Source organism: Glycine max, chromosome 10 (genome assembly GCF_000004515.6).
Source record: "Glycine max cultivar Williams 82 chromosome 10, Glycine_max_v4.0, whole genome shotgun sequence".
Taxonomy (NCBI): Eukaryota; Viridiplantae; Streptophyta; class Magnoliopsida; order Fabales; family Fabaceae; genus Glycine; species Glycine max.
The window spans coordinates 1,086,417-1,114,399 of NC_038246.2; the positions used below are offsets into that span (position 1 = coordinate 1,086,417).

The window sequence follows — 27,983 nt, forward strand, 5'->3', positions numbered from 1 at the left end:
ATAATTGTTTTACTCTTTACACGTTCATCCGATTATTATAGTTTCATTCTTTTATATACAGATTTTGATCCCTTTATATTTTGGGATAAAAACAATTGTTTATCAAATTAATAATGTTTAACATAGATGTATAGGTAAATTGAACAAGTATATACTTATTGTATCTATTTGTTTATTGATTAAAGTAAGAGAAAATCAGGCAAATTGTTTTGAGAAGATGCTCCCAATAGATGACAAAGGCAGGTGGGGTGTGTAAGGCGTATATGTCATGGTAATGGTTGGGTAAAAATAAAGTGTCCACTGTCCACTGTCCACTGTCCACTGTCCAGGGAAGGCAGAATGAAAGTGCTGCTTAAAAGGGAGAAAAGCAAACAAAAGTCTAGTGCTGTGCGTCACATCTAATGTCTTAGTTTCTGTGATCTAATCTAAATTTTCAAGCTTCTACAAATACCCACCCAATCCATTTTCATATATAATCTTCTACCACGAGCACGTGCTGCCTCCATTCCAGAATGCTTCGTTACCTTTTGATGTTCTTCTTATTGGGCTTGGGAACCCGTGTGGAGTCACACGAGGAATCGGGTCATTGGAGCTGCGAGTCCGAGTCGGAGATCCGAGTCGAGGCTGAGTTCAAATACGGTGTAATCACACTGGATGGTCACACCGATGATTGGAAGGACATTGATGGGTCCTACTTTCCCCTCCTTCCCGCCCTTGACCCAGATGCTGAAAATGAATTCAAAGGGGGAAAGATCACCGTTAAAGTATACACCACACATTCTTCAGCCAGTTTTATTATTTATTTTCTCACTTGGTGGTCATGATTTTATTGCAGAGTGTCCATGACGGCCGCGATATCTTCTTTCTGCTGCAAGTAGATGGTGACTATGCCTACTCTAAAGGGTAAATATGTCATGCCAAAGCAGATAAAATTTCATCTACGATTTATGCTGCTTATGGCTAACGTAGTTTAATAACTCGTTGAGCTTATGTTATTAACTTGTTTCTATTGATGGTGTTTTAAATGTTATAGTGTCCAACATGTTTGGAAACAAGAGAAAACAGTTTAGAAATAAGAATTTAATTTAAATATACTCTCAATGTATTTTACATAAAATTTTTAGTTATTTTCTAATTTTTAGTTTTTTTATGAGCTGAACAATTTATTTAATTATTCGGTAAATAAGTTATTTTTTTTTTAATAATTTCTAATATTTTTTGAAACACTAAAGTTTTTTAAAATACTAATTTCTAATTTTTTATTTTTATCCTTAATATATTTAATAAATTTTTTTATTATTCTTTTTAATTAAATCATAATTTTTTTATTTTTTCAATTATTTTAACAATTCATTTTATCGAATACTTATAATTTAATAAATTAATTTTTTAATTTTTAACTAATTTTAAGTAACATAGCTTATGTTTGATTTTTTTTTATCATATCATACTAATTATTAACATGACCAGTCAATAAGGTGAATTCCTATTTAATGTGTGTAAAAAAAGTTTTACTCTAATATCACATATTAATTAAATTCTTTATAAATATTATATTTTTGGTGTGTTAATCCATGATGAACTTTTGTCTGGTTGTTGCAACGCAGAGAAAGCAATAAATGTCCATCTGTTGCTCTCATGTTTCAAATTGGAGATGGTGCCTCTTATCATAATGTAAGTTTTGCAGTCTTTTCTTGCTTTCAATTATAATCCCAACCTTACTAGAAGATTTTGTAAAACAGTATTTGATAAAGATTGTGTTAATTGTTATAAGATGGGTGGCTGTGAAGAACATCCGACCTCGTGCACTGACAAGAGCTGCAAAGGTCATGAAGTTGACATTATGCACTTTTCAATAGGAAGTGCCATTCCAGGACGACTTTACGGTGGCAATCCCCTAGACAATAGATATGGAAATGGCGGCGATAGGTTATGAGCTAAAAACTTCCTTAACTTTCAATTCATGATAGTTGTGGGCTATCTTATTTGTTGGTTATGTTCATTCAGCTTCCTATATTCGTTATTGGTACAGGTTTGGTCACTTGGTTGATCTATATGCTTGGAATCCACATTGCAGATACTTGGATGGAATTGGTCCTCCAGGTTCTGGTATGTACAAATGCAACACCATTGATAAGAATTATATGCTTCTATGACTGAAAAAAAGCAGAATAAATAGATTACATTATTAAAAAATCAAGTGGAAGTATCACAGATGCTTCCTAAAATTTTAAAAACTACTGTTCTGTAGTTGCAGTAAATATGACCATTGCTTGCATGACTTCACTTATGCCTTTTATTCAGGTGTTAATGCAGTTCTTTTAGGTGATTTGTACATAAAGTAAATTACTTATGTAGAACATGTTTTATTCTTCTATATACATTTTCTATTGTCATATTGCTTGTCTTTTCCTATTGTACATTATTTAGTTTGCTTACTTATTAATATCCTTCATAGTTTACTCACTTTGGCCATATAAATAATAGCCATATCTTGTTTTGAACCATGCACAAGGTGGTCCATTATTTTATTCCTTTAGCTTAGCCATGAAAAAATCAAGGTTCAGGTTTGATATTAATCTCTTTTGACTTTGCTCCTTAGTTTTTGTAAAATAATTTATCCTTGTCCTACAAATCCCAATTTAAAATTGATGTAACTTTACAGATGAAAGTGGATCCCAAAATGATTAAGCAGTGATTGGATTTTGGCATGTGTATGATGCGTCTTAAATTACTATAAGATGGATTCATTCACATTGGAAGAAAGGGATGTGTCAAAATTAAGACATCTGATATTTGTATACTAGAGGACAAGAAGATGGAAAGATAAGTGCTTTTTATGCAAACATTACACAGACAACTTTTTAAGTTCCTAACTCAGGTAAAGGTGAAAGTTTTAAAATGGAATGACACAAGATTAGCAAGCGCGATTGTTGGGCCCACAGTGCATGGCTCTCAAGACAACAACACCAAGCAAATCGTAATCATAGTCGCTGTCTTACATCAGTTCCTTTATACCCAATGGGATTTTCATAATCGCCAACATATAATATTTTCTCTTTGTATCTAAAATGATGATGTGTGCTGCATAACATATCAAGTCTCATAATGCCAAACCACATTATATTATTTTCTTTTTCTGTAGAAAAAGCGTTATTTCAGTGAGTACAACAGCATCACAAGCTACCAACAAGGCATAGTTGGTAGATGACTGAGTTCCTCAAACATGAAACATGAAACATGATGACATGGGTTCGATTCCCTGACCATGTGTATGGAAGAGACTTTGTTGGGAGAGGCAAAATCCACTTTGGTGATCTCTATGCCTCGAGGTTAGTCTCATGGTTTTCGGCTCTAATACCATCTTAGAGTGTATAATGTGAGTGAGAGGCCTAACTCAACCCCAAAAGATAGATCAAGGGGTGAGGGTTGCCCCTCACTTATATATTCTAATGTGGGATTACTTTTAGCCGATGTGGGACTTGGATTATTTCCAACAGTGAGGATATCTTGCTTCCATTAAAAAAAAAACATCACAACCTTTATTCCACTAGGTGATATCGATTGCATGGGTTACACAATGCCTTTCATTTCAGCTAAAAACCAAAACTTCAATGATATTATTTATAACAAGGTTCTTCTTAACAACTTTTTCAATGTTCTTCTTAGTCTCTCTCTCCCCCTTTTTCATAGAACTAAAAATAATGTAATCTACTCTTATGTTTCTTGTGGCCTTTGTATGTGTCCAAACTACTTTATCCGATTTTCTGCTTTTCCCCCCTAAATTAGTGCAATATCAATATATTTTCATACACAATCATTTTGTATCTTGTCTTTTCTTGTGTGGTCACACGTCCATCTTAACATTCTCATTTCTACTACTGCGGTTTTCTCTTGTTATTCCTTTAAAGCCCAACATTCACTACCATAGAGTATAGTTGGATGTATAGTAATATGATAAAACTTGCCCTTGAGCTTTGGTAGGTACTTTGCAATCACAAATAACCGTCAATACCTTTTTCCATTTTAGTTATCTCACTTATGTCTTGTGTGACATCTTTATTAATTTCTTCGTCATTTTGTAGTATTGATCCCAAATATTTAAACTAAGAAATCTGTGGCATGACATCTCTCAATTTTACTTTCAAGTTATATTCCTCTTGGCTCTTGCTAAAATTACAATGTATATACTCTATTTTACTCCTACTTAATCGAAAATCCTTTGTTTTTGAAGTTGTCTTCAAAGTTCAAGTTAACAACTGTCCTTAATTCAAAACTATATCATCCACAAAAAGGATGCAATCAGGGATAATCTTTTGTGTATCCCTAATAAGCACACAAAGACTAAATTAAACAAATAAGGACTTAAGATTGAATCTTGGTGTAGTCCTATCCCCATCGAAAAGTTCTTAGTCTCGTCTCCTGGAGTTATCACACTAGTAGTTTCCGACTTTCCCTATCATACGTCTTATATAGTTTAGATATAAGTCACACAAACACCTTTCTTTTCCAAATTCTTCCAATTTGTCACCCTGAACTCTCCTCTTAAGTGATTTAATGTTCCTCCTCCTTCTTGAAACAATTGTTCATAATCCTAAAATCATAAGTCATAGAGAAATAAAAAATAAATTGTCATTCTTTATTTAGTTCTCTAAAACTAGAGCCACCATGGGCTCCTATAAATTGCCATGCCTCACTACCAATATGTCCATTTAGATCCTTCCAAAGAAAATATTTTCCTCTTGTGGAATGCCTTGAACCAATCCCACCAAACTTTCCCAATACTTTTCTTTTGAAGTGCTTGTAATCCTACTTGTGATGCTTAAGTACTGATGATGTTGGTGGTCTCCTATGCAACCAGTAATTTGAGGCTAAAATTGTGTCCAATTCGTTTTACATCCCCCAGACCCTCTTTCTAATACTTGTCTGCAATAACACCACACCATTCTTTTCTCTAATTTTCCCTGTATACCAAAATTTAAATCCTACAGTACCTAACTCCTTGGTCTCTTGTAGGCGCATAATGTTAATCCTCCTTTAAATTATGGGTCTGTCACCTTCATCGACTTACCTGTCATAGTACCAATATTCTAAGTAGAAAAACCTTTGAACTTCTTTATCCACATCCATCCAAGAAAATATGAGGACTCTTGACCACTTAACATTATATTTGAGAGCACTTATGTTGCGACTCTAAATCATTTGACTTTGTACTCAAGTCATACAATGCCTTACTTGATCGAGTAACTTTTGAATCTAATCTCTTATGAGAATCATGAATCAAGTTTATGTTGGTAGATTTTTAACAAGAAATTGTTAAGGCACATTGTTGGTCTATTAGAGCTCATTTGATGGTCAAGATATGATAAGATAAAATATAAGAGCAAAATAAGAACTTGATAAGATAAAAATAGGATAAGCTTTACTACTATTTAATGGTTAATGCACATCATGATACATACTAGATAACGATAGGTGGTGGCTGTGGTGACAACGACAGACAGCCGTGATAGTAGTGGTGACGATGATAGTATTGATGGTGACGATAATGGTGACAATGACAATAGTGACAACAATAATTGGTGGCGATGATGGGAGTGATGATAGCAATGGCAGAAACAGTGATGAAGCGGTGAGGGCAGCGGCAGCAACGATGGTGACAATGATGGCAGTGGCGGTGGTGGCGACGATAGTGACAATGACAATAATGATGATAATGATGGTGACGATGATGAGAGTGATGGTAGCAATGGTAGAAACAGTGGTGAAGTGGTGAGGGCAGCGACAGCAATGATGGTGACAATGATGACGGTGACGACAATAGCGGTGACAATGGTAGGAGTGACAGCATCAGTGGTGGTGGTGTGGTAGTTGTCATAGTGGAGATGGCGATGATGGTGATAAAGATGATGACGTTGGTGGTGGCATTGACGATGATGACAATGATGGTGGTGGAGTGATGAGAGGGAGGGAGAGAGTGACTATCCTATTTTGTTGCTCTCTAACCAACACACTCTGTCAGGATAAGAAATACACTACACCAATAAGATAGAATAAGCAATTGAATAAACAAATCATATCCTATTAGTGCATCAAACAATTGATTACAACAGCATGGGATAATTATCCTATCATATTATACCATATTCTAGCTACCAAACAATCCCTCTTTGTTTATGATTTGAGAGGTACAATAAAATTTCCATTGCTTCATAAGTTTTGAATAGAATGGCAATGCATCTCTTTTTTAAAGTGTAAAAAATCTGTAAGGAAAGACACTTCCCTCAAGGCAATTAATTTTTTCTTTATGTATTATGACTTGGAATGTTGTGGGTTCTAAGTTATATTATAGACTGACCATTTTTCTGTTGTCAGCTAATGATTCAAGTGCGCAGAATGACTGGAAGGGTGCTTGGTGGCATAGCAGCTTCACAGTTCACTCAGGTGATTGATTCATTTATTTATAGATCATAAACAATGTCATATCCATTAACTGTAGTTGGAAGCTGAGTCTAGACTGAAATTTTGGTTGGTAGTGACAGGAATCTCAAAACAATATATTCTAAGCAGTAGTTAAAATATGTTTCCTTATATATCTAAATACTTCTTATGAAGTGAATGGTTCGTATATGAGATAAAAGCATGCCTTATACTATGCTTCATTTATGAATTTTGTTTTAAGATATTTCAACAGCACTTTAAAAATTTTCATACATGTTAGTGCCGGTTGTTTTCAATAATGTATAAATGGTGCCATATAGAAGGGTTAATCTCCCCACTAAGTGCTAAAAGTTCAGTGATCCATTAAAGGTCAACCCGCTTTGTTTCTTATGGCTTCTTGCCATACAATTCTTTTTTTAAGATTAATTCATTTTTCGTCCTCCATAGTTTCAAGCCCCGTCACTTTAGTCTCTCAATTATTCAAGGTATCATCACATCTGTCCTTCTTTGATGACATTTTGCTTGATCGAGAGACTAAATTGATGACATTTTGCATTGTTTAGTGACTAATTTATGTTGGAAATATTTGGAGTGTTAAAGTGATGACTCTTTGCATTGTTGAGGGATTAATTTGATGATAAAAATCTTGAGGATCAAAATGATCACACTTATTTCCTCGGAGGACAAAAGTAGGGATTTACTCTATTTTTCATGATAAAGCATATTTTGATTTCTATATTTCTAGTGCATGAGTGTTATCAAAAACTCGTCATTGACTCAATTAGGTGCCGGGCCACCGTTTCAAAAAGTAATTGGTTTACTGGATGGACCATATATGTGTGTGATAAATATAATAATAGGAACATTATAAGTTTATAACTAACTTGGAGTTCTGGTGAAATGGTTGATATAAATTGAGCTGTTAATCATTAGGTTGTAGGTTCAAATATAAGCTCATAGATTCAAATTTTACCTGGAACTTTATACTAAATATTTTACAAAACCAGTAAAAATCATTAACTTCATACTAGTTATTACTGATTACAACTTGCAACCTTGTGTATGCAATATGAACATTTGCCTCAAATACAGTACCTTAAATTTGATCTCTCTGTTTTGTTTTGCCCTGTCATTTAGTTAGTTTGCATTTTTTTTCTTCATATTGGTACTCTCATGCTTCTCTGTAACAGGATTCGTAGAGGATGAGAGTCCATATGCAGATAATGGAAAAAAGGGCACTTACTTTTTTGAATTCTCGAGGCCTTTGAGGACTATGGATCATCTTCAACAGGTTGGAACTTAGAAAGTAATTTGATATTCATAAGTTTTATTTGATAAGAGTTTGCATTGATTTGTTCAGATTTTCTTTCCCAATTAGCTGAATTTTTTGTTCGCAAGTTCTTTTTCAATTAATTTTTGGGATCATTTGTAAATCTAATGGATTGTGGATGGAAAGACATGAAATTATTTATCAATTTTAATCAATGTTGGCGCAGAGTACCCTAAGCCATGTGATAAAAATTTCTTTTTAACTAGGTCTCTGCGTTATTTGTTGTTGAAACAACTTTGACTTTGAACTTGTACTGGATTGTTTGTTTTACATTGTTTCCCTATGCAAACCTGCCTTCTGAATATATATTTCTTGGCTGTGGCCAAAAGCTTAAAAACAAGATTTAGATCACTGCCTCTTTTTTCTCGTATTTTGTTTGGGGTGGGGGCATAAATGAAAAAGATCTTTTCAAATATAATAGATGTGATTGAAGGAATCTTCTGAATCACGTGGTTTTTGTTTAAACATGCTGTGGTTATTGTGTTTATGTTTTAGTTTCTTTCTATCCAGGGACTCATTTTGTAGCTTGAAACCAAATATATTTTTGTTTTAGTAGCATTGTACCAAATAGTAGATATATTCCTGAATTCCATTTATAAGATAACAAACAAGTAAAATGATGTAAAATAATACCTTTCAGGACGTGCAATTTAACATCGGTGGATCCAGTAAGATGTCTGTTGCATTCTGGTATCCAGTAGATGGTCAACCGTGGCATGGTTCCGGGCACTACTCTATTTACTGTGATTGGGTTCCCATTGACATATCTGTTGGTAATTCTTTGAGTGGCAAGTCAGTTGATGCAGCATCAAGTAGCTCGTGGAATGTTGCTAGTGCCTTTTCTGTTATACTATCAGTAGCAGCACTTTGCGTGTCTGTTTTTGTGAGCTATAGGGTGTTCAGCCCCAAGAGTGTCTCTTTTACACCAATAGAGAACAACAACCTTTAAATATTGAACCAACAGCTTGAGTTTGGGATTGTACTATTCATTAGGCTTGTACTAGATAGGTTTGTACTGTTTAGTGCTTTCTCTTTGCTCTATTTTTTTATTATAACTGAAGCATTACTTTAGTTATTTTAAGCAGTGTCAGAAAAGTATTAATTCATTATCAGCATTATGGAGTTCCATCCTCTTTGGCTTAGTTGTTGAAATTGCAGTACCGTTTGCTTTTCAATTTTCAGCATTCATTCATTTCAAAAATGAAACCTGAGAGTTGCAATCCGGCGAAAGAGAGAGGAAGATTTTGAGTATAAATATAAATAAATTGAGACAAATTGAAAGCATGGCTCCTTCCTTTTTGGTTCACAATCAGATATCTTGATAGGCATAACATAACCGTGAGATTGACTCTTGTTGAAAGTGACGGTTAGGTAAAGTTTTCTTTAGATAGCAGTGTAAGAATTTAAATTTCTAACATTTCAGACAAAGTTTACCTATAGTTGTAGTCTATTTTCACTTCAACTAGTTTAAGTGATAAATTGTTCAATACAAAATACACACAAGGGCAGCCAAATTGAAATGACAACATTGACGAGGGATAGGTGATATAATTGAATTTAACCATCCTTTTGTATAATTGTATCAATGTTGCCATTTTAAATAGTTAAAAAACTATGTCTATTATCAAATAAACTAGCAAGAGTAATAGCGATATGAACATAAAAATACTTATCGATTGGTCACATAATGTTTGCGTCTGTAATTACTACTAGTATAGCCGTGCTGGTTTTTTTTTTTTTATTAACGGGTTGGGTCTTTTATTTCTCTATTTTTGTAAAAGTTATATTAGCAATGCTTACATTATTTTTTTGCGTAATTATAATGGTTCTAATTGAAGAAGAAGAAAAAAACAAAAGTCAAAATAAAAAGGTTAATATTATGATATTGGGCCTGTGATTGAATAGTTATAGATCATTTTAAAATGTAGCAAGCCACTTCAATGGGCACTCATAGTTGAATACCCTCTTTCAAAATTATGAAGGAAACATAAAAATTAAAATGTGATGAATTTCTGCCTCCCTATCAGTTTAGTCCATGACAAAAAACAAAGCAACCTTATAATATAGTTGTAACCTTATTTGACTCTTAGGGAAATTAAAAAACTGATTTGGCCGCTTCACTTGAGATTATTGTCGAAGTTACAAATTCTAAATGCAAATGTGATTTCAGCCATGCAAGTTTAAATCCAGGCATGATCAAAACTGATAGCCTTGGTAATCTTGTACAACTCATCATGACCATCGACATTCATCTCTTCTTCATAGTACTCCAGAAAATCCCAAACAATTTGTACTGAAGGACGCCATTCATCATCACCCTTGACTTCTGAAAACGCCACCTCTAAGTGCCTCACAGCATCATCCAACTCATGTATCTCCAAGAAATACGACATCAACTTTTCCTTAATACTAAACAAAGGTTCTTTGCTCCTTCTCCTCCTAGCTTCCTCAAATACCAATGCAGCTTCTTCCACCGTGTTCTGCTTCAAGTAAGCTGCAACACAATCACTAACCAACCTCACATCATAGGTATCACAACTAGACTCCCACTACTCCTTATAGCATCTTGTTATGCCCTCCAAATCATTAAGCTCCCTGAGGGTATCAAACATACTCATCAGATTGTTGAAACTTGAAAGCCTGAGAATTAGTGACATAACCCAATTCATCCATTTTATCAAAATGCCTCAATGCCTCGTCTTCCATTAGTTCATTTTCTCAGCAGCATCCACCCCTTTGGTTTGCACACAAGATCTAAATACATTGCATAATTATTCCCGGAAAAGTTAATTTTCCTCTTCTCCATCCATTTTAATATCTGCAATCATTATCATTAATCATTATAAACTTCAACCAATTTCGAAATAAAAAAAAAAAAGAAACATAGAAGTTTCCATAATGAAATTGATATATATTATTTAGGTTCGATTTCATCCTTTAATTTTTTTTAAGTGGAATTTGATTTTTTAATTTTTAAAAATAATTTCATCTAAATTAAATTGATGATATTAAAAAATACATATTTTGTAACAGTTTAAAAATCACTTAATAAATATCCACAAAGTGAGATAGAGTTTTGGCTTTTTGGCGAGTGTCTTAGACAGCCTGCCTTGTGTCCCTCGGCGTAGGCAAAACTACCATTTAGGGTTTTTTTTTCTTCTCAAAATTATCAAATGGAGATAAATTTTAAATGAATATCTAAAAAAAAGTATGCCATAAGGTAACCCATGACTTCTACGTTCAAAGTCTTAAATTATTTTAGAACTTTTTTTGTTTTGTTTTCTACTTCTTAATTTTTTTTAAATACCACTTCATAGTCGTAATTGTTTTTATGTTTTTGATAGAATTTATAACTTTAAATTTATATATATATTTTTATTTAAATTAATATTTATTTTATTTAATTTACTTTCTATAAATAAAGAACTAATAAAGTGAAATTATGATTATACATACAACTTTAAAATCGAACTCATTGAAATGTATTACAATTAGGAGAAAAATCATTAACATTAAGAAAAAAAATATTAAATGAAATATAAAAAACTAAACAAATATATTAAATAAAACAATATACAAAATAAAAAATATTAAATAAATAATATATAAAATATAAATTTTTTATATAAAACTAAAACTAAAAATATTAATTTAAATAAATTATTTGTGACTTTAAAGTTATAAATAATTTATAACTTTTATAAAAATATATATAAAAAAAACTTACAAAGTCGTATGTAAAAAAAATAAAAAACCATAAATTATTTTACAACTTAAGTAGAAAAAGAAAAAAAATTACGAATTTAATCACAAAAATCATGACATATCCTAGGATTTATTTCTTTTTAGATATTTATTTAAAATTTATCCCTATTTAATAATTTAGAAAAAAAATTTATCCTAAATGATAGTTTCTCCCTGTGTGTAGTACATCTTCGTTGATCAGTGCTGGCTCTTTGTCTCCTGTTGGAACTGGAATCCCTTGGAGGGTTTACCAAAACACACAAATATGCATGGAATTATAGACTTGGCAGCTCCACCGAGGCTAATATAGAAAATAAACTAGGATTTTTTTTTCTTTCTTGAAAAATCTATTGTGACATGATATGCCAGGATCCTTTTGTAATTCGGTATTTTTTTGTCAAGAGGATATGATATTATCTTAGTTTTTATTATTATTATTATCATTATTATCGTCATAAATGAGAGTTAATTTAGAATCAACAAGTAGATAAATTTTCTCTCTCTTAAATTGAATATTATACTAATAACAATTAAGATTAGAAGTCGTGAAAATAAACAATAAATTATATTATTAACAAAAAAATTATCAACATTATCGATTTAAAGATTAAACTTTTTATATCTTTTTAAGATTAGAAGTTGTCAAAAATAAAGAATAAATAAATAAAGTAGCTTTCGAATTTCAAATTACCATATCTAATTAATAATTAGTGACTTAAAGATTAACTTTCGAATATTGTTCATATCTTGGTGATAGAGAATTGTGATAGTATATGGCTAGTTGAAAGTAATAGAGAACCAATAGGGTTTCGTTTTCTCCGCAAATTCTCCGGGAGACCAAGGCTCAGGTAATGAACACCTCCAGGTGGCGGCGTCTTTGTCCAACAAAATGTTCCGTTCAGGAATAAGATGATGAGTAACAAGGAGAAACCATTTTCTCGTGTGTATAGATGCACATATTCCTATTCACTTAGAAAAAAAAACACATTTTTTCATCTATTTGATAGGCACCAAGAAACCTATTTTATCATTACTCCTAAATTCTACCATTAAAGCTACAGAGAAAATCTAATAAAGTAAACTATATTCTTCTTCATTGATGATAATAGTCAAATGAGAAATACAATACATAACCTAATGGTTGTTAATAGCAATCATACAAGTGTCCCAATCTAATCTAAATTAATATAAAAAAAGTCATCTAATAGCTAACTTAACTATTTGAGCTTCTCTCCATGATGTCTCTGGTCCATACGTTTAGAGGCCTATCACGATCATGTCTAGTTCTTCCTTCAAAGTTCGAGCATTCTTGTGGGTTATTTGAAAAATATTGAGGGCTGCAACGAAAAATAAAAAACGATCGAAAGAAAAACCTGAATGGTAGAAGGCGTATAATTTTATTTTTTTGACAAAGAAGGCGTATATTTTATTGAATAGGAATATGTGCATCTATACAGCACCAAAGAAGCTAGAATCGCATGAAATCTGCAACAGATACCTAAACAAAGGAGAATTTTATATGCTATTGTCTTAGGTTATCTCTAGATCATCATCTAGAGGTTTCCAGTGACACGGACAATCACCTAACAGGTATATCAACTATAGACTTCAAGGGTTTCATATTTAAGTTAATCATAATGCAGTTGTGTTAAATTTTTTGGAAGAAGAGCTTTACTAACAGTACTAGTGTACTACTTAGTTCAACATAGATTAATTAGATATCAATATGATATCCATATGCTAGGGCTCCAAGATAAAAACTAATTTTTTTTTTAAGAAAATAGACTGAAATAATAACTAATGAAAATAAAAATAAGAACTAAAAACATTTCCTTATTGAAGTATTAAATTACGAGTTAATTATAATCATCATCCTTATAGTTTACTTTTATTACATGTTATCTTTTTCTTTTTTATATTCCTTTTAATCTCATTTATCAATTCCGTGAAACTTTTGTTAATAAATTTAATAAAACATGTGATGTCTTTTATCTTTTGTTTTATAAAGCATTCATTTAGAAAACTAGAAAACTTTACTTAGAGAATTATCCATTGTTAAAGTTTTTATTGCATTATGAGTAAACATTTCAGAATAAAAATAGAAAACTTAGAGAATAAAAAAGATTCATTTATGAGAAAAAAAAAGATGTCTAAATAGTGACATGAAAATTTTTTTAGAGTCATTGTAATACTAAATTACATGTAATTTTTTAATTTACTTAATTCAACTTTAAATCTTAATTTAGTTTATTAAAATTTAATGTGAATCATTTTACATACATACATTTCTCAACAATCATTTTAATGTGAAATAAATAAAGAACATTTTAGGTAAATTTTTTTTTTATTAAAAATCATGTATTCCTTTCTCAAGTTTAAAACATCAAATGATATATGGCGAAACAAAAAACTAACAATTTAAATTTTTTTGTAGGATTAAAAAAAAAACAAGAATGTCTAATGTAATAAAAGCAAATCACAATAGGTGATGATTGTAATTTTCTCTTAAATTATAAACGATTATGCAGAATTTGTTCCTTATCTTAGGAAAACCAAGTTAACAGTCAAATCACTTGCTTCACATTAATTGCACCTACATGCTACACACAATTGTTTTTCCATGATATCTAGTAATCTAGTTCTCCTGCGCATGGTAGACTTGAGAATCTTCCTTCATTCCTGGATCAATTTCAGGAGACGATTTGGATGCAGTAATGCAACTTTTAATCCAGGAATCATCAAAATTGTTAGCCTTGAGAATCTTGGACAACTCATCAACACCATCCACATCCGTCTCTTCTTCATAGTACTTGAGAAAAGCCCCAACAACTTGTGGTGAAGGACGCCATTTATCACCCTTGACTTCTGAAAGCGCTGCCTCCAAGTGCCTCACAGCAGCATCCAACTCATGTTTCTTCAAGAAAAACTTCATGAACTCTTCCCGAACCCTAAAGAAAGGCCCTTTGCTCCTCCTGCTAGCCTCCTCAAATACCAATTCAGCTTCTTCCAACATGTTCTGATTCAAGTGAGCACTAACACAGACACTAACCAACCTCGCATCATAGCTAACACAACTTGCCTCCCACTCCTTAAAGCATTTTGTTAACCCCTCCATATCATTAAGCCTTCGGAGGGTACTAAGCATAACAAGATAGCTGAAGTTGGTGACAGGGGAGACAGACTTGAGGGAATCCCACACTCTATGAACCTCCCCAAGATTACCAGTCCCTGCATAAAGGCCAAGCAAGCAATGGTAAGCATCACGCTGCTTCGGCTTCACTTGTTCCTCCAGCATCTTAAGCATCATCTCAGCTTTCTCAAAGTCCTTAAACTTTACATAAATAGAAGCAAGGTTGCTGTAAGTGTGCCAACCAATTTGGCCTTCATTTTCAGTTTTCATCTCCTCATAGACTCTCTCCGCCCCACCAAGATCGTTTGAAGAGGCGCAGCTGTTCATCCAGATATGATATGTGAATGGGGACATGGGAATGGTCCTCTTTTTCATAAGCTCCACTAGCTGAGGCACTTTCTGGGGTTCACCCAGTTTCATAAACAGAGTCATGACATTGTTGAAAGCCAGATTAGTGACATAACCCAATTCATCCATGGTGTCAAAATGACTCAATGCCTTGTCTTTCATTAGTTCCTTACAGTAACAGTTCAGAAGAGCACCGTAGGTATACCTGTTCTTGGCTGGAGGAGGAAGACCGCCGAAAAAATTCTCCGCAGCATCCACCCCTTTGGTTTTGGACACAAGATCTAATTGCACAGCATAGTTACTCCAGGAAAAATTAACTTTTCTTATCTCCATCCATTCTATTATCTGCATTCATTATAAAATGATAGAGTTCAACATTTTAGAAAAAAATGTGAAAGGTTTACAAAGTGAAATAATTGATATTTGATACCTCGAGTGCGTGCTGGAATCGGCGATACTTTCGGAGCTGCTCGACGCACCGCTCGAGTTCTGGTTTTTTGATGACTTTGCCTTCCATTATATATTGGTCCAACGTTTGCGACACGGTGCCTCCGGTGATGTCCAGCGCCGATAACATTCGATAGAGGTTTGGCTTTTTCGCGGGAGTCTCAGCCGCCGTGCACAGTCGCCGGAGAAGCCATCCTCCGCCGGAAATCAGACGGGCGTAATTCATCTCTTTTGATACGAGATTGTGACACAGCCAGCAGGCACGGGTGCTCTCTGTCTCTTCTTGTAGGGGTTTTGTTAGGGTTTACCAAAACGCAAAACGTGGTGTCGTTTTGAGTTTCACTTGAATTAACCGGTAGCCGGTAACCTTTTTTTTTGTGTGTGTTTTTAATTGAACAGTGAATGGGTACGGTTGGAGAGAAAATGAAGGCGCTAGGCGCTGTTGGTGGTGGTGGTGCCCCAGTGCCAGTGGTATGTTCTAGTGTTCGGAACCATCGATTTCGCGTTTCTTTCTCTTCTTCTTCTCCGTCGCCGGGACCCAAAACGGTGCGTATCTTCCACTTTTGTTTTTCATATTCATGCTACAAAAATGTGTTGAAGAATTATTTCCCAAAATGTGAATCAGGTGGAACAAGTGGGAATTGGAGCTCTGAAATCTGACTACAAACCCGGTGTGTTTGATGACTTGTTTCTCAAATTGTTCCGTAACAAATTGGTACAGGTAAAGAAAACCTTGTAGACTCTTCTTCTTATATGATGGTTGTTATTGCTATAGTTGAGTGTGGAAGTATTAACAGGAGGTGGGGTGGGACTCGAAGAAAGCTGGATATGATGGACTAATTGAAGTTGCCAATCGTCTAATGATGAAGGGCACTACCAATTCTGATACCGTAGAAGCAGCGGTATTTGCATTTGCTCGTTATAATTACACCCCTTATATAGTTATATGCAATAGCATTTTCTCCAAATTGTTGACCTTAAAACTAGTATTGTTATTTGTATTTGGCTCCTTTAAGATAAGAAAGTGTATACGATGAGAAAGCCTAGCTAATTAATTTAAGCATCTTCTATAGGAGTTGTTTATGGGGTTCTTAAACTTAAGAATCAATTCTTATGCAGTTTTACTTTTACCATTCAAGCAATCCACGGTGACAATTCGTGTATAAGAAATTAAGAATTGTTGCTTATATCATATAAGCAACGTTCTTACCAGAGTTTTTAAAATTTGTGAGATAATTGCAGAACCCATTTTAAGTTTTTATGAATTGTACCATTGAAGAGGAAACTTGTTGAATTTCTTAAGTTTCATGTGGGATTGTAGGATCTATAAAAAAAAGTGAGTTAAGCAACTCCATTATGATTGCACTGCTGGAGTTGCTCTAACAAATATCGATTGATAAAATCATTTCAAATAAAGTAGACAGACATTATTAGGTAAAAATGAAAATTTGTTTTGTAGTTGATTTTGTTCAATTGTTTGAGCTAGTTTTATCTTTTAAGTTGATCAGAAATTGAGGTCATGTTGACTCTAAAGTTTCTTATTAATTTTGAATGGTCATGTTGTCCGAAAGTAACTTCACTAGCTGTTGTGACTTGTGTCAGGTACGAATATTGAGGTCTCTGTTCCCTCCATATCTTTTGGAGCTCTATAAAATGCTCATAGCTCCCATAGGAGGAGGCAAAATTGCAGCTATGATGGTTGGTGAGTCTGATCAGATACAATTCATTTTTCAATTCTTCTAGATGAGTCCCAAATCTTTGTTCCTGCCTGATGTTCCCCCGAACTTTACAGGCTAATAAACTTGTTTAGATATCCTAAAACGTTTTGGTTTTGACTTTGAAGCAAGGGTTACTGTACTGACTTGTCAATGGCTCATGGGCCCCTGCAAAGTCAATTCTGTAGACCTACCAGATGGAACCTCATGCAGTAGTGGGGTGATCACTTGTACCTTTCCATGTGTTTGATCTTTTTTATGAGCTTTATAAAACTCATCAAATAATCCTGTAATTTTCAAAGTGGTTTTATAAAATCTTGTAGGTGTATGTGGAAAGATGCAAGTATCTGGAGGAAAGCAAATGTGTGGGTATTTGCACCCACACCTGTAAGTTTCCGACACAGGTTTGTGATTCTTCAAAATACTTGCTCGTTTCTTTCATGTCACAATGAGAGCTAAACATGTTGTGCATGCTTCGAAGTGAAGTTTTTTGCATTCTCTGGATGATTGCATCTGATCTGACTCTATTTTCAATCTAGACCTTCTTTAAGGACCATATGGGGGTTCCATTACTTATGGAGCCTAACTTTGCCGATTACAGCTGTCAGGTAATATTAAGTAATCCTTTTTGGAGACCACCTTTTGAAAGATGACCTCCTTGTCATTACTCGCTTATCTTTTAAAATTGCAGTTCAAATTTGGAGTTCTTCCCCCACGGGATGATACTATCGTGAAGGAACCTTGCTTGGAAGCATGTCCAAATGCAAAACAACGACGAATGGTTGCCAGAAATATTGATATAACTGCGTGCCCAAAGACATGATATATTTTTCTTGGGCTTGGGGTTTTCACATCATTTATGTAGACTTTCCAGTTTGCAAATTCTGGTCCCAACCTGTACTTGAAGATGGAACTCCATAGCGACGATAGCTCATCTTTGACGAAAGCTCAGATGAATTTATTATTAATATAATTCATCCTTTTGTAATTAGATTATTATATGTTAATATTTTTTACTTGAATACGTTGATGTTTAATCACCTTGGTTTAGACATTTTAAGGTTATGTCAAATATAAAATATATTTTTCATTTCATGGTTGAAGATAAATTAATCAGAACCTCCACAAGTAGTATGATTACCAGACCTTTAACCCACCATTGTTGCCTCTCTTGGCCTAATCTACCTCACAATCTATGTCATCATTTTTTTCGAGGACGGTGATGTTAGGGTCCTCAAATTCAAACCCTAAAATACTCACTTTTGTAATTGAAAAAGAAACAACAACTGTTCTTGAGCTGAAAAAGGAGTATTTGAGCATTCCATTTGTTTACAATATTTACAATTAGACCAAATCCATGAAAAACTCATTTTGCTTTAGCGACATGAGAAGTTTATGGTTAAAATAAGTATTGATATTTTCGGGATTCGCTTCTATGAATTTTTTAGTATGTTTTTTGTCTTCGTAAAATATAAATACGTGATATTTTGACTCAGTTAAATTCGGGAGATTCAATCCTACATGTCAATGTCATCGAATCAACACGTCAAGTTTTAATTATTATGTGATAAGGATCTGACATTGATACTTAAGATCAGATCTTCTAAATCTAACTCCAAACCAAAATATCACACATTTATGACAAAAAATACATTTAAATCAAAATTTATTTAGATTTTAGTCACATAAGATAATCAAAGTCACAAGTCAAGTAAGATACATGGATGATGATTCTCTTCTCATAGGATGCTAAATATATATAAATATAATGTATGATGAATATTGAATGGTGATATAAAATGAAGAGCTAATAAATTTAATGTAACTCGGATATATTGTTATATTAAATATTTAGAGAAATAATTTTATCATGTATAATGATTTTATATGACTCAAATAAAATTATTTTTAATGAAAAATACGGTTTAAAAAGAATTAATAAATGGTCTTTTTGATAAGAATTTTTTTTACTAAGGACTTGTTTTAAACAAAATAAATAGATAATGACAATATTTTTAAAGACTAAAATATATTCAAGTGAATATCTTTATATTTCATAATTCTTGCATGTTAAATAATTTAAAAATAAAATATTTGCTGGAAAATATATTATTCATTTTTTATTTAAAAACTCTTAATAAATCTTGTAAAAATACTCCTTGCACTGATTTTTTTTAGATTAAAATAGATATTTGACACTTTATCGTGTTATCTCATTAAAAAAGATTATTCAAAAAATTATAAATTAAGAAAGTGTACAATTACAAGATCCAAAATATATCTTTTGATTTTGTTATTAAGAAAGTATCGTTATTTTTAATCATATTCTGGTTATATTTTTATTCACCTTGAATACACATTGACTTGAGAGCATTATGTGACCTAAAATCTACACTATCTTATTGTGTGTGTGATTAAAAGATTAAACATGCACAAGTATTAGCCTAATACTTCAAATCAATCCACAACTTCAAGAAAATACTCTTAAATTGAAAATAAAAATCATACTAGTAAATTTTCTACAGATATTAATAATATTTTTTAATACATGCATCATATAATAATTTTATTATTATTTTTAAAAGTAATTATGTATTTTTCTTTATTTTCCAAAACAATTTTTTTTTCATAATTACTACTTTGTTTCTTTAATCAATGTCTTAATTCACTAATTAATGTTTGTCATAAAAAATATACTCCTATTTAAAAATATCTTAAGCTATTTAAAAATTTAGTAAACAAATACTACTACTTTGAAAATGTTACTTAGGGAACAATTAATATTACATTAATTATGTAATTAACTAATATTTTTAAAAGTTAACATATTAAACATTTCGTTGAATTTAACAATTATTTTTTCATAAAAAAACAATTGTTTTTTAATATCAAATTGCTTAGAAAAAACTCTTAAAATGACGGCAAACAAAAAATGTCTAGTTTTTAATTACTAACAAATAATGATCAAGTAGTCTAATACAGTTTTTATAGTAATATTTCTGCGTTGAAAAAAATCCCGGTGTGGTGACAGGGCGTGGAAAAGATAGAGAAGAAACGTAATGGAGCTTCTTATCACTTATCACTTATGTAATGTTTTTGGAGAGCTACCTGTCCCTTTAAGCTCTTACCGTTACCTTACCGTTAATGTCGTTCTTATTTCCGTTAACGGTGGCCACCACCTTGTGGCCCCGCTCCACAATTAAGGCCTCCCTCATAAAAAACACACACACGCATTTTTCCCCCTAACCCCAAAAACCAAACCAAATCTTCTCCCTCAGGCCACCACCGCTAACAGTAACACCTCCGATTCAACTCAGTTATGCCCACCTTCTCCACTCCGAGTCCCACTTCACTCCCTCCCCGCCGTTGATTTTATCCCTCCCCCCGTAGATCTGATCTGGACCGTCCCTGGCGTCGCTGATGTCGCTGCTCGCCGCTTCCACCTCTTTATCTGGTTAATGATAGGTCTTAAATTATTTTATTTTGGTTAGGTTGGGTTTGTTTGACATTTTTGCAAATAATGCAGGTGGATTGAAATGGTGGCTTGTGTTGTTATCTTGCATGGTTTGGTTTGTGGTTGATTATGGTGTGTGTGGAAGAGCACTGCAGCTGGAAGCACCACCTTCTTTGTCTCCTGCTGCAGCACCTGTTGTTGCTGTTGATGATCTGCCACTGCCGGTAAATGCTCATGGGTTGAAGCATTTGCCTGCACCGTTTCCGTCACGCGCCAATTTCACCAAAGGGAGAGGAGAATTACAACATCCTCCGGTTTCTGGGTTTAAGAATATTGCCCCTATGCATCCCATTGCTGATGCTATTCCTTCTGCTCTCGCTCAGCCACCATTGTCCCCTTATGTTTCCGGTAAGAAAAGAAGAGGAAAAAAAATACATTTCTAATGGAGGAAACCCCACTTTAGTCCCTGATTTTACCGACCATTGTTATAGTATTAGTTTATGAAATTAGAAAAATGTTATTAAATGAATTCCTGATATAGATGCAAATGCAATCATACCACTGGATCGAACCGGAAGCTTGTTTGGACGATAGTAATACTAGGATAGATAACCTTCCGAGAAGTACTCATGTTGTTACACCTATCTTGAAAAAAAAAAATCCAGAAATTAAAATCCGTCAGTGACATTAGTCTCTGTCGTTAGCTTTGTTAAGAACTATAATGATGCTAACTACAAAGGGTGTATTTGGATTTCCGTTCAACACAAACAGACGGACGGACGTTCATCTCAATCCATACTTCTTCGTTCAACTGACTTGGAATTCGTGCAAACCATAAACCGAACACAGACTAAGTTATAAAATTTAGGGACTATAATGATGATAAATTGTGCATTTCAGGGACTAAAATAATAGCAATGTCAGTTTAAGGGATTTATTTGATATTTTACTAATTTGAGGAATTACTATGCCAGCGTCTCCTAAAATGGGGGTTTGCTCAGTTCTAATGCTATTGTGTGTTACTTGAATTGTAATGTGCTTTTTTAAATTTTAATTGGTGAATTAGTTTCAAAGTAAGGCATTATCTCTCTGTGTTGTGCCAGATTGTTGCAAACAAGACATGGTGTGGAAACGTGGCAGTGAGGTTTGCCACTGTGCTTATCCCATAAAGATAGACCTGCTTCTTTTGAATGTCTCTCAAAACTCCAACTGGAATGCTTTTCTCAATGGTTTGGCCACCCAACTTGAGCTGCAGACTACACAAATTGAAATTATTAAATTTTATCTACTCAGCTTATCAACATTGAATATATCGGTGGATATCACTCCACATAAAGGGGTCAGTTTCTCGGCTGAGGAAGCAGCTAAAATAAACTCATCGCTTTTACTGCATAAGGTTCAACTAGACCGCAGATTCGTGGGTGACTACAAAGTAATCAATGTAACCTGGTTTAAACCTTCACCTCCTTCTCCGGGTAAGTTCAGAACTTTAAAATTCTGAAATATGACATTGCAAATCATGATGCTTTGGTGTTCTTAATAATTGAAACTAACAGTGACTGTAAAATGATTATTGTGTAAAAATTACACATCTAATGTTTATTTGCACAAGGTATCAAAACCTTTGTAATGTTATGTGTTAACTCATTGGCAAGTGTACCAAATCTTTACAAGTAATAAACTTCTCGGAAGTCCGAATCCACAGGGACTTTGTTTGTACTTAGATTAATGCAAACCCAATTCAAAAGCAAGAGATAAGAAATTTAAAATTTAAAATAAAAGATAAAGATAATAGATAAGATAAGATGAAAGAAATTTAAAATAAAAGATAAAGATAATAGATAAGATAAGATAAAAGATTTTTAAAATTTAAAATAAAAGAAAAAGATAAAGTCAAGAAGATAAGATAACATTGGAAACTGACTTGCCTGCCTAGGATGTATGAGTTTATGATTTTTTCTTTACCAATTCAGGTGATTCTATCTCACCCACATCTATTCATTTACTTGCCCCTGATGCCTCACGATGACAAGCCTATTTTACCTATTTATCCCCCAAATGCCTTTGCAAAGACTCATTAGATAAAATGCATGAAGTTCTAATTCTAGATGTTTGCTTTGACGCATGGGCATAATGCAATCACTCTATGCCTAGCAATGATTTTATTATGATATCTTTTCTTCTTGTTCTATTAGAAGTTATCCTCTCCCGAGCGTCTAACCCCTAAAACTCTTTAAATCTTATTTAGAAGTTACCCTCTCCCGAGCATCTAACCAACCCCTAACAGAATATAAAGATGAGTATGCAAGGTAAAAACAGAAAAGAAAATAGGAAAGAAAAACCTGGTATTGCATTGATAAATAGTGAAGAGTACATCATACATCACATTGGCTCCTAGGCCTGCCAGACCCTAACTAAGGGTTTAGCCACTCATGGCCATGGGCTTTACAATGAGAAGGGGGTGAAAGGAAGAGAGTAAATGAAACCCCTAGGAGAGGGGGTTCTGCTGTGGTGTCTTCTGTCCCTTAAACTGGCTCTCTATTTATAGCTGTTGCAGTGGGCTTTGGGCCTTCGTAGACGCGCTCAGCGCGACACCCCCTCGCTCAGCGCGTGTAGATCGCGCGCTTAGCGCTTATGTTGCAGGCTTAGCACGTACTTCTGTTAGATCGCGGGCTTAACGCGCGTGTTGCAGGCTTAGCGCGCGCTTCTGTTAGATCGCAGGCTTAGCGCGCGTGTTGCAGGCTTAGCGCGCGCTTCTGTTGGATCATGGGCTTAGCGCGTATTGGACTGGGCCTGCTTCAGATTTTCTTCTTTTCTTCAATTTTTCTGGCCTTTTTGCTTGTTACACCTCCAGTTTTTATATCTGTAGCCAAAATTCAACAAAACATCAATTCTTTAATATTTAAGCGCAAATAACTGCTAAATAATTATTTTTAAAGACAATGTTGCCTTATTTTCTATCTCAAAATACAATTATTTAGCAGTTATCATTATGTAAATAAAAAATCTTACTGTTTTAACTACTTCCATGCTATTGTTTTAATGTATATAGATTTCATGTCCATTTGTTTTTCATTTTTCCAATGTTGCTGCTAAGTGGTGACTGGTGAGAAAAGGACGAGAAAGATATGTTGATGCTAAAGGAACTAATCTATTGATTGCTCATTCCTTCTGATAGTTGTTATGTTTTGATGTTTCTTGATTCATTTTGTATTGTACCTACAAACAAAAATCATATAATTTTGATGCCTAGGAAAGTTTTCAGCTACATTGTCAATTGTGAAATGCAAATTTGGATAGTTGTTTGTATATTGCTAATATGTGACATTGTACTGTTTAGGTATCTATGTTTGTGGTTTGCATATTGATTGTAAATATGGCCAAAGTAGAGCTTATAAGATTTGGGCATTCTTCACCTCATAAGCCAGTTTTTTAGGTTGAGTTAGACCTGGCCAAAATTTAAGATGGTATTAGAGCTTATCATGGATCCAAAAATCTACCTAACTCTGTGGCTTTCCTCCCGGTGCAATCTACCTGTTCCTGTGGCTTTCCTAGTGCAATATAAAAAAAAAGTCTTAAAATATCCACATTACAAATAGTCCAATCCTAGGCATGAGGACGGTGTGTTGAGATCCCACATCGACTATAGATATGACCAAAGTAGAGCTTATAAAGGCTTGGACAATCCTTATCTTATGAGCTAGCCTTTGAAGTTGGATAAGCCTGTATGTTAGTCTTCCTTGTTGTCTTGTTGCTACATTTTTGCTACACATTTAATGTGATATCCCATCTTATAGCAACATTGTACAATACTCCTAGTTTCTTTGGTCTCTCTCGAGGCTTTAGAAGATGTACTGAACAGAACTACATCTAGTTTTCTTAAACTTTTTAGTTGTAATCTAACATAGTACTAGATATTTTTCTGTGGTTACTGCATTCGATCCGGTGGAAGAGGAATTACTAACAACTGCCTCTTCAATCTTCATGGGGGGTGTTAAGAATGAATATCTATGCATTTATATATAATAACATCTTTGTATTCTAAATTCTAATGCAGCTCCTACAATTGCTACATCACCAACGAAAGCTCCCAAGAGACGAGCACCTACAACTACATTATCGAGTACTTCAGACGGGGGAAGGCATTCAAACTTGCTTATTATTCTTGGAATTGTCACTGGCGTACTCTTCATTTCCATTGTATGTGTACTTATACTTTGCTTATGCACAATGAGGCCAAAAACAAAAACACCTCCCACAGAAACTGGTAAATATTTCTATTTCAAAATCCCTATTACTTTTTCTTTTTCTTTTTTGCATTCTCTATAACCACCTAGTAAAGGTGAAAGCTGCTGTGGATTATTTTTTGCCACCTTTTTATGTTTGGATATTGTATAGGCAATAAGTATAGCCATTAAAGGAGGGCAACTTGGGTTCCCTTCAATGAAAATTTTCTCATGACACAGAAACAAGGAGAGAAGTTCTCTGGACTAAATTAATTGCAATTGTTTAGGATGAGTATTTTCGGAGTGGATTATAAATTGCTCCAAAAAATATTTATTGGAATTCAATATGGATGTCTACTAATATATTGTGAAATGTGATCATTGATTGTGAAACTTGATATAATATACACTTTTATCAACTGAATGAAGAATAGTTATGCTACTGGTGTAGTGATGGTTTCCAGTTTTCACGTAGTTATAAATCTGTTTGGAGGAAAATAGCAAAGGCCCTTTTTACCTTATTGAGAACTTAAACTCTTCAGGATTTCAACCTAACTTGACTTGACGTTTTCAGCTATTGAAAGGTAGAAATGCATGAGATTCAAAATGTATATTTAATATTTATGGAGAAATAAGATGCTGTCCATTGATGAACCCAGATTGAAAGGATGGTTGCTCTTATCTGTTGACTGTTGCTTTGGTATATTGTCTTCTAGGCCTGCTACTAAGGTTTGCTCTCCTTTCTACAGAAAATTCAAGGATTGAAAGTGCAGTTCCTGCTGTTGGGTCTCTTCCCCACCCAACCAGTACCCGCTTTATTGCTTACGAAGAACTTAAAGAAGCAACAAATAATTTTGAACCAGCAAGTGTACTTGGAGAAGGAGGTTTTGGTAGAGTTTTTAAAGGTGTCTTAAATGATGGAACTGCTGTTGCAATTAAGAGACTTACCAGTGGAGGGCAACAAGGTGATAAAGAATTTTTAGTTGAGGTTGAGATGCTTAGTCGGTTGCATCATCGTAACCTTGTAAAACTAGTGGGATACTATAGCAATCGCGACTCATCACAAAATCTACTTTGCTATGAGCTTGTCGCAAATGGAAGCTTGGAGGCCTGGCTTCATGGTAATATAATTTCTCAAATGATGGCACCAGCTCTGTAATCTTGAAATTACATGTTTTTCTTCTTCCAAGTTTACAATAATGTTGGTTCAGAAACTATTTTATTATGCTTAATTGAAATTGGCCTTGGTTTTTCCTAGGTCCCCTGGGAATAAATTGCCCCTTGGATTGGGACACTAGAATGAAGATCGCCCTTGATGCTGCAAGAGGACTTGCATACCTGCATGAAGATTCACAGCCCTGTGTTATACACAGAGATTTCAAGGCATCAAACATATTGCTTGAAAACAACTTTCATGCTAAAGTTGCAGATTTCGGTCTAGCTAAACAGGCACCCGAAGGCAGGGCTAATTATCTATCTACTAGAGTCATGGGAACATTTGGGTTAGTTTCATTCTATTATTTCTTATACCTGTTATTTTCATTTAATTTTGATTTAAGATGAAATGAAACTGTTATGTAGGTATGTAGCGCCCGAGTATGCCATGACCGGACACCTACTTGTTAAAAGCGACGTTTATAGCTACGGGGTTGTCTTGCTGGAACTGTTGACCGGAAGGAAACCAGTGGATATGTCACAGCCATCTGGACAAGAAAACCTTGTTACTTGGGTTAGATTCATGCCTAGACACTTACACATTCTCATTAAGTTCAAAATTTCCATTTGGAGTTTTACATGAGATAGATAGACAATAATTTACTGGGCTATTCTTTTCAGGCAAGGCCAATTCTTAGAGATAAGGACCGGTTGGAAGAACTTGCCGATCCAAGGCTTGGGGGAAGGTACCCAAAGGAAGATTTTGTACGTGTTTGCACAATTGCTGCAGCCTGTGTTGCTCCTGAAGCAAGCCAACGACCTACAATGGGTGAAGTGGTACAATCACTTAAAATGGTGCAGCGGATCACAGAATCTCATGATCCTGTGTTAGCCTCATCCAATACACGGCCCAACCTGAGACAGTCCTCTACCACTTACGAGTCTGATGGGACGTCTTCAATGTTTTCTTCAGGTCCTTACTCTGGTCTAAGTACCTTTGACTATGACAACATTTCGAGAACAGCTGTTTTCTCTGAAGATCTTCATGAAGGACGATGAAAGTACTTGGAAAGCAAGCTAACCACGAATATGCACCCAAAGGTTTTCACTTTTCACACCATAATTTAGAGAAATTTTCCTTCACACAGCTGAAGGTGGAACCATAATTGGTGGTGTTTTCTTGCAAGTGATTGAAGGTTTTTTTGGTGTTGTTGCTGGTTACAGAGGGGATTCTTCTGTGGTCGCTTTTTGCCATCCTCCTCGGTAAACCACCATCCTAGGAGACAGTGTTTCCTCGTGTGGATGAAATTTTGTATATATGTGTATTCTAGTTTGTTTTTCCAGATTGGCTTCAAAAGCTTTCTTAATTAAAATATATATATATATATATATATATATATATATATATATATATATATATATATATATATATATATATATATATATATATCTGCATAGCTTCACTATCATCATCATATTCAAGGACGCATAGTATTGTTAACAACCAATAGCAAGTCATGTTCTCTATGATTCAGCGAAAAGCCAACGCCCCTGTTGAATTTTTGGCTTAGAAAGGAGTGGATAGTATTGATCCCATGAAGCTTGGGTGGATCCCAAGATGACACCATGGGGGTTACTTTTCTGCGTTAGCTGCGATTTGTGTCTGTTGTTTGTTTACTTTCCACTGAGTAAAAAACAAGGGACACATCATTAGTCTAGTTACTAGACATGATGAGCTCCTGTTTTAGTGTAATGACCATGCCTTTTGAGATAAGGCGATCCATAATGTCCCATTTCTCGCTACTACATGGCGAAGGATACCTGGTTTGGGATTCACCAATATGTCATCATATCATGTTGTAAGTAGTAGTATAATTTAATGAAATTTTAACTTTTTAAGGGTGTTAGTCATTAAAGATTTAATTTCAAAGTTTTAAATCACAAATAAATAATTAAAAATTTAGTAAAGTTATAGCCCATAGGCAAATTTCGA

General features: G+C 34.0%; 4 protein-coding genes across 6 annotated transcripts; 3 read left to right on the plus strand and 1 right to left on the minus strand.

Moving 5' to 3' along the window:
- The first annotated feature begins 186 nt into the window (after positions 1–186).
- Positions 187–8,846, plus strand: LOC100798285 (uncharacterized). Of its 2 annotated transcripts, none has more exons than XM_003535863.4 (8): positions 187–764; positions 836–903; positions 1,608–1,674; positions 1,775–1,929; positions 2,033–2,109; positions 6,376–6,444; positions 7,632–7,732; positions 8,412–8,846. In XM_003535863.4, exons 1-8 carry the CDS (start codon positions 513–515, stop codon positions 8,718–8,720), a joined length of 1,098 nt encoding a protein of 365 aa, XP_003535911.1. In that variant the 5' UTR covers positions 187–512; the 3' UTR covers positions 8,721–8,846. The 2 variants fall into 2 exon arrangements, with proteins under 2 accessions (XP_003535911.1, XP_040862214.1); XM_041006280.1 differs by having other exon boundaries at positions 7,641–7,732.
- A 5,192-nt stretch (positions 8,847–14,038) lies between these two features.
- LOC100781679 (pentatricopeptide repeat-containing protein At1g02370, mitochondrial) lies at positions 14,039–15,717 on the minus strand. The gene is made up of 2 exons (XM_014762880.3): positions 15,424–15,717; positions 14,039–15,338 (listed from the first exon to the last, which is right to left on the minus strand). Exons 1-2 carry the CDS (start codon positions 15,664–15,666, stop codon positions 14,151–14,153), a joined length of 1,431 nt encoding a protein of 476 aa, XP_014618366.1. The 5' UTR covers positions 15,667–15,717; the 3' UTR covers positions 14,039–14,150.
- Positions 15,718–15,857: 140 nt separating this feature from the next.
- Positions 15,858–18,192, plus strand: LOC100499918 (uncharacterized). Its single transcript, NM_001251026.2, has 8 exons — positions 15,858–15,986; positions 16,066–16,161; positions 16,238–16,342; positions 17,043–17,142; positions 17,284–17,375; positions 17,479–17,559; positions 17,695–17,763; positions 17,847–18,192. The coding sequence occupies exons 1-8, from the start codon at positions 15,864–15,866 to the stop codon at positions 17,976–17,978; spliced, it is 798 nt and encodes a 265-aa protein (NP_001237955.2). The 5' UTR covers positions 15,858–15,863; the 3' UTR covers positions 17,979–18,192.
- A 2,047-nt stretch (positions 18,193–20,239) lies between these two features.
- On the plus strand, positions 20,240–27,333 carry LOC100305437 (NAK-like ser/thr protein kinase). 2 transcript variants are annotated; one of them, XM_006588307.3, is made up of 8 exons: positions 20,240–20,609; positions 20,682–21,017; positions 21,713–22,084; positions 24,667–24,876; positions 25,585–25,956; positions 26,094–26,337; positions 26,417–26,564; positions 26,672–27,333. In XM_006588307.3, exons 1-8 carry the CDS (start codon positions 20,576–20,578, stop codon positions 27,047–27,049), a joined length of 2,094 nt encoding a protein of 697 aa, XP_006588370.1. In that variant the 5' UTR covers positions 20,240–20,575; the 3' UTR covers positions 27,050–27,333. The 2 variants fall into 2 exon arrangements, with proteins under 2 accessions (XP_006588370.1, NP_001235388.1); NM_001248459.1 differs by lacking the exons at positions 20,240–20,609; positions 20,682–21,017 and having other exon boundaries at positions 21,730–22,084; positions 26,672–27,049.
- Positions 27,334–27,983: the final 650 nt, after the last annotated feature.

What these genes read in the sequence shown, in the direction of transcription:
- LOC100499918 (NM_001251026.2), top strand. Translation starts at nt 15,864, where the DNA reads ATGAAGGCGCTAGGCGCTGTTGGTGGTGGTGGTGCCCCAGTGCCAGTG. An exon ending in TCCGTAACAAATTGGTACAG is followed by an intron (nt 16,162 to 16,237) that starts GTAAAGAAAACC and finishes AAGTATTAACAG; the next exon opens with GAGGTGGGGTGGGACTCGAA. An exon ending in AATTGCAGCTATGATGGTTG is followed by an intron (nt 17,143 to 17,283) that starts GTGAGTCTGATC and finishes TTGACTTTGAAG; the next exon opens with CAAGGGTTACTGTACTGACT.
- LOC100781679 (XM_014762880.3), bottom strand. Translation starts at nt 15,666, where the DNA reads ATGAATTACGCCCGTCTGATTTCCGGCGGAGGATGGCTTCTCCGGCGA. An exon ending in GATTCCAGCACGCACTCGAG is followed by an intron (nt 15,339 to 15,423) that starts GTATCAAATATC and finishes TAATGAATGCAG; the next exon opens with ATAATAGAATGGATGGAGAT.
- LOC100798285 (XM_003535863.4), top strand. Translation starts at nt 513, where the DNA reads ATGCTTCGTTACCTTTTGATGTTCTTCTTATTGGGCTTGGGAACCCGT. An exon ending in GGGGAAAGATCACCGTTAAA is followed by an intron (nt 765 to 835) that starts GTATACACCACA and finishes ATTTTATTGCAG; the next exon opens with AGTGTCCATGACGGCCGCGA. An exon ending in ATGGTGCCTCTTATCATAAT is followed by an intron (nt 1,675 to 1,774) that starts GTAAGTTTTGCA and finishes AATTGTTATAAG; the next exon opens with ATGGGTGGCTGTGAAGAACA.
- LOC100305437 (XM_006588307.3), top strand. Translation starts at nt 20,576, where the DNA reads ATGTCGCTGCTCGCCGCTTCCACCTCTTTATCTG. An exon ending in ACCTTCACCTCCTTCTCCGG is followed by an intron (nt 22,085 to 24,666) that starts GTAAGTTCAGAA and finishes ATTCTAATGCAG; the next exon opens with CTCCTACAATTGCTACATCA. An exon ending in CTTGGAGGCCTGGCTTCATG is followed by an intron (nt 25,957 to 26,093) that starts GTAATATAATTT and finishes GGTTTTTCCTAG; the next exon opens with GTCCCCTGGGAATAAATTGC.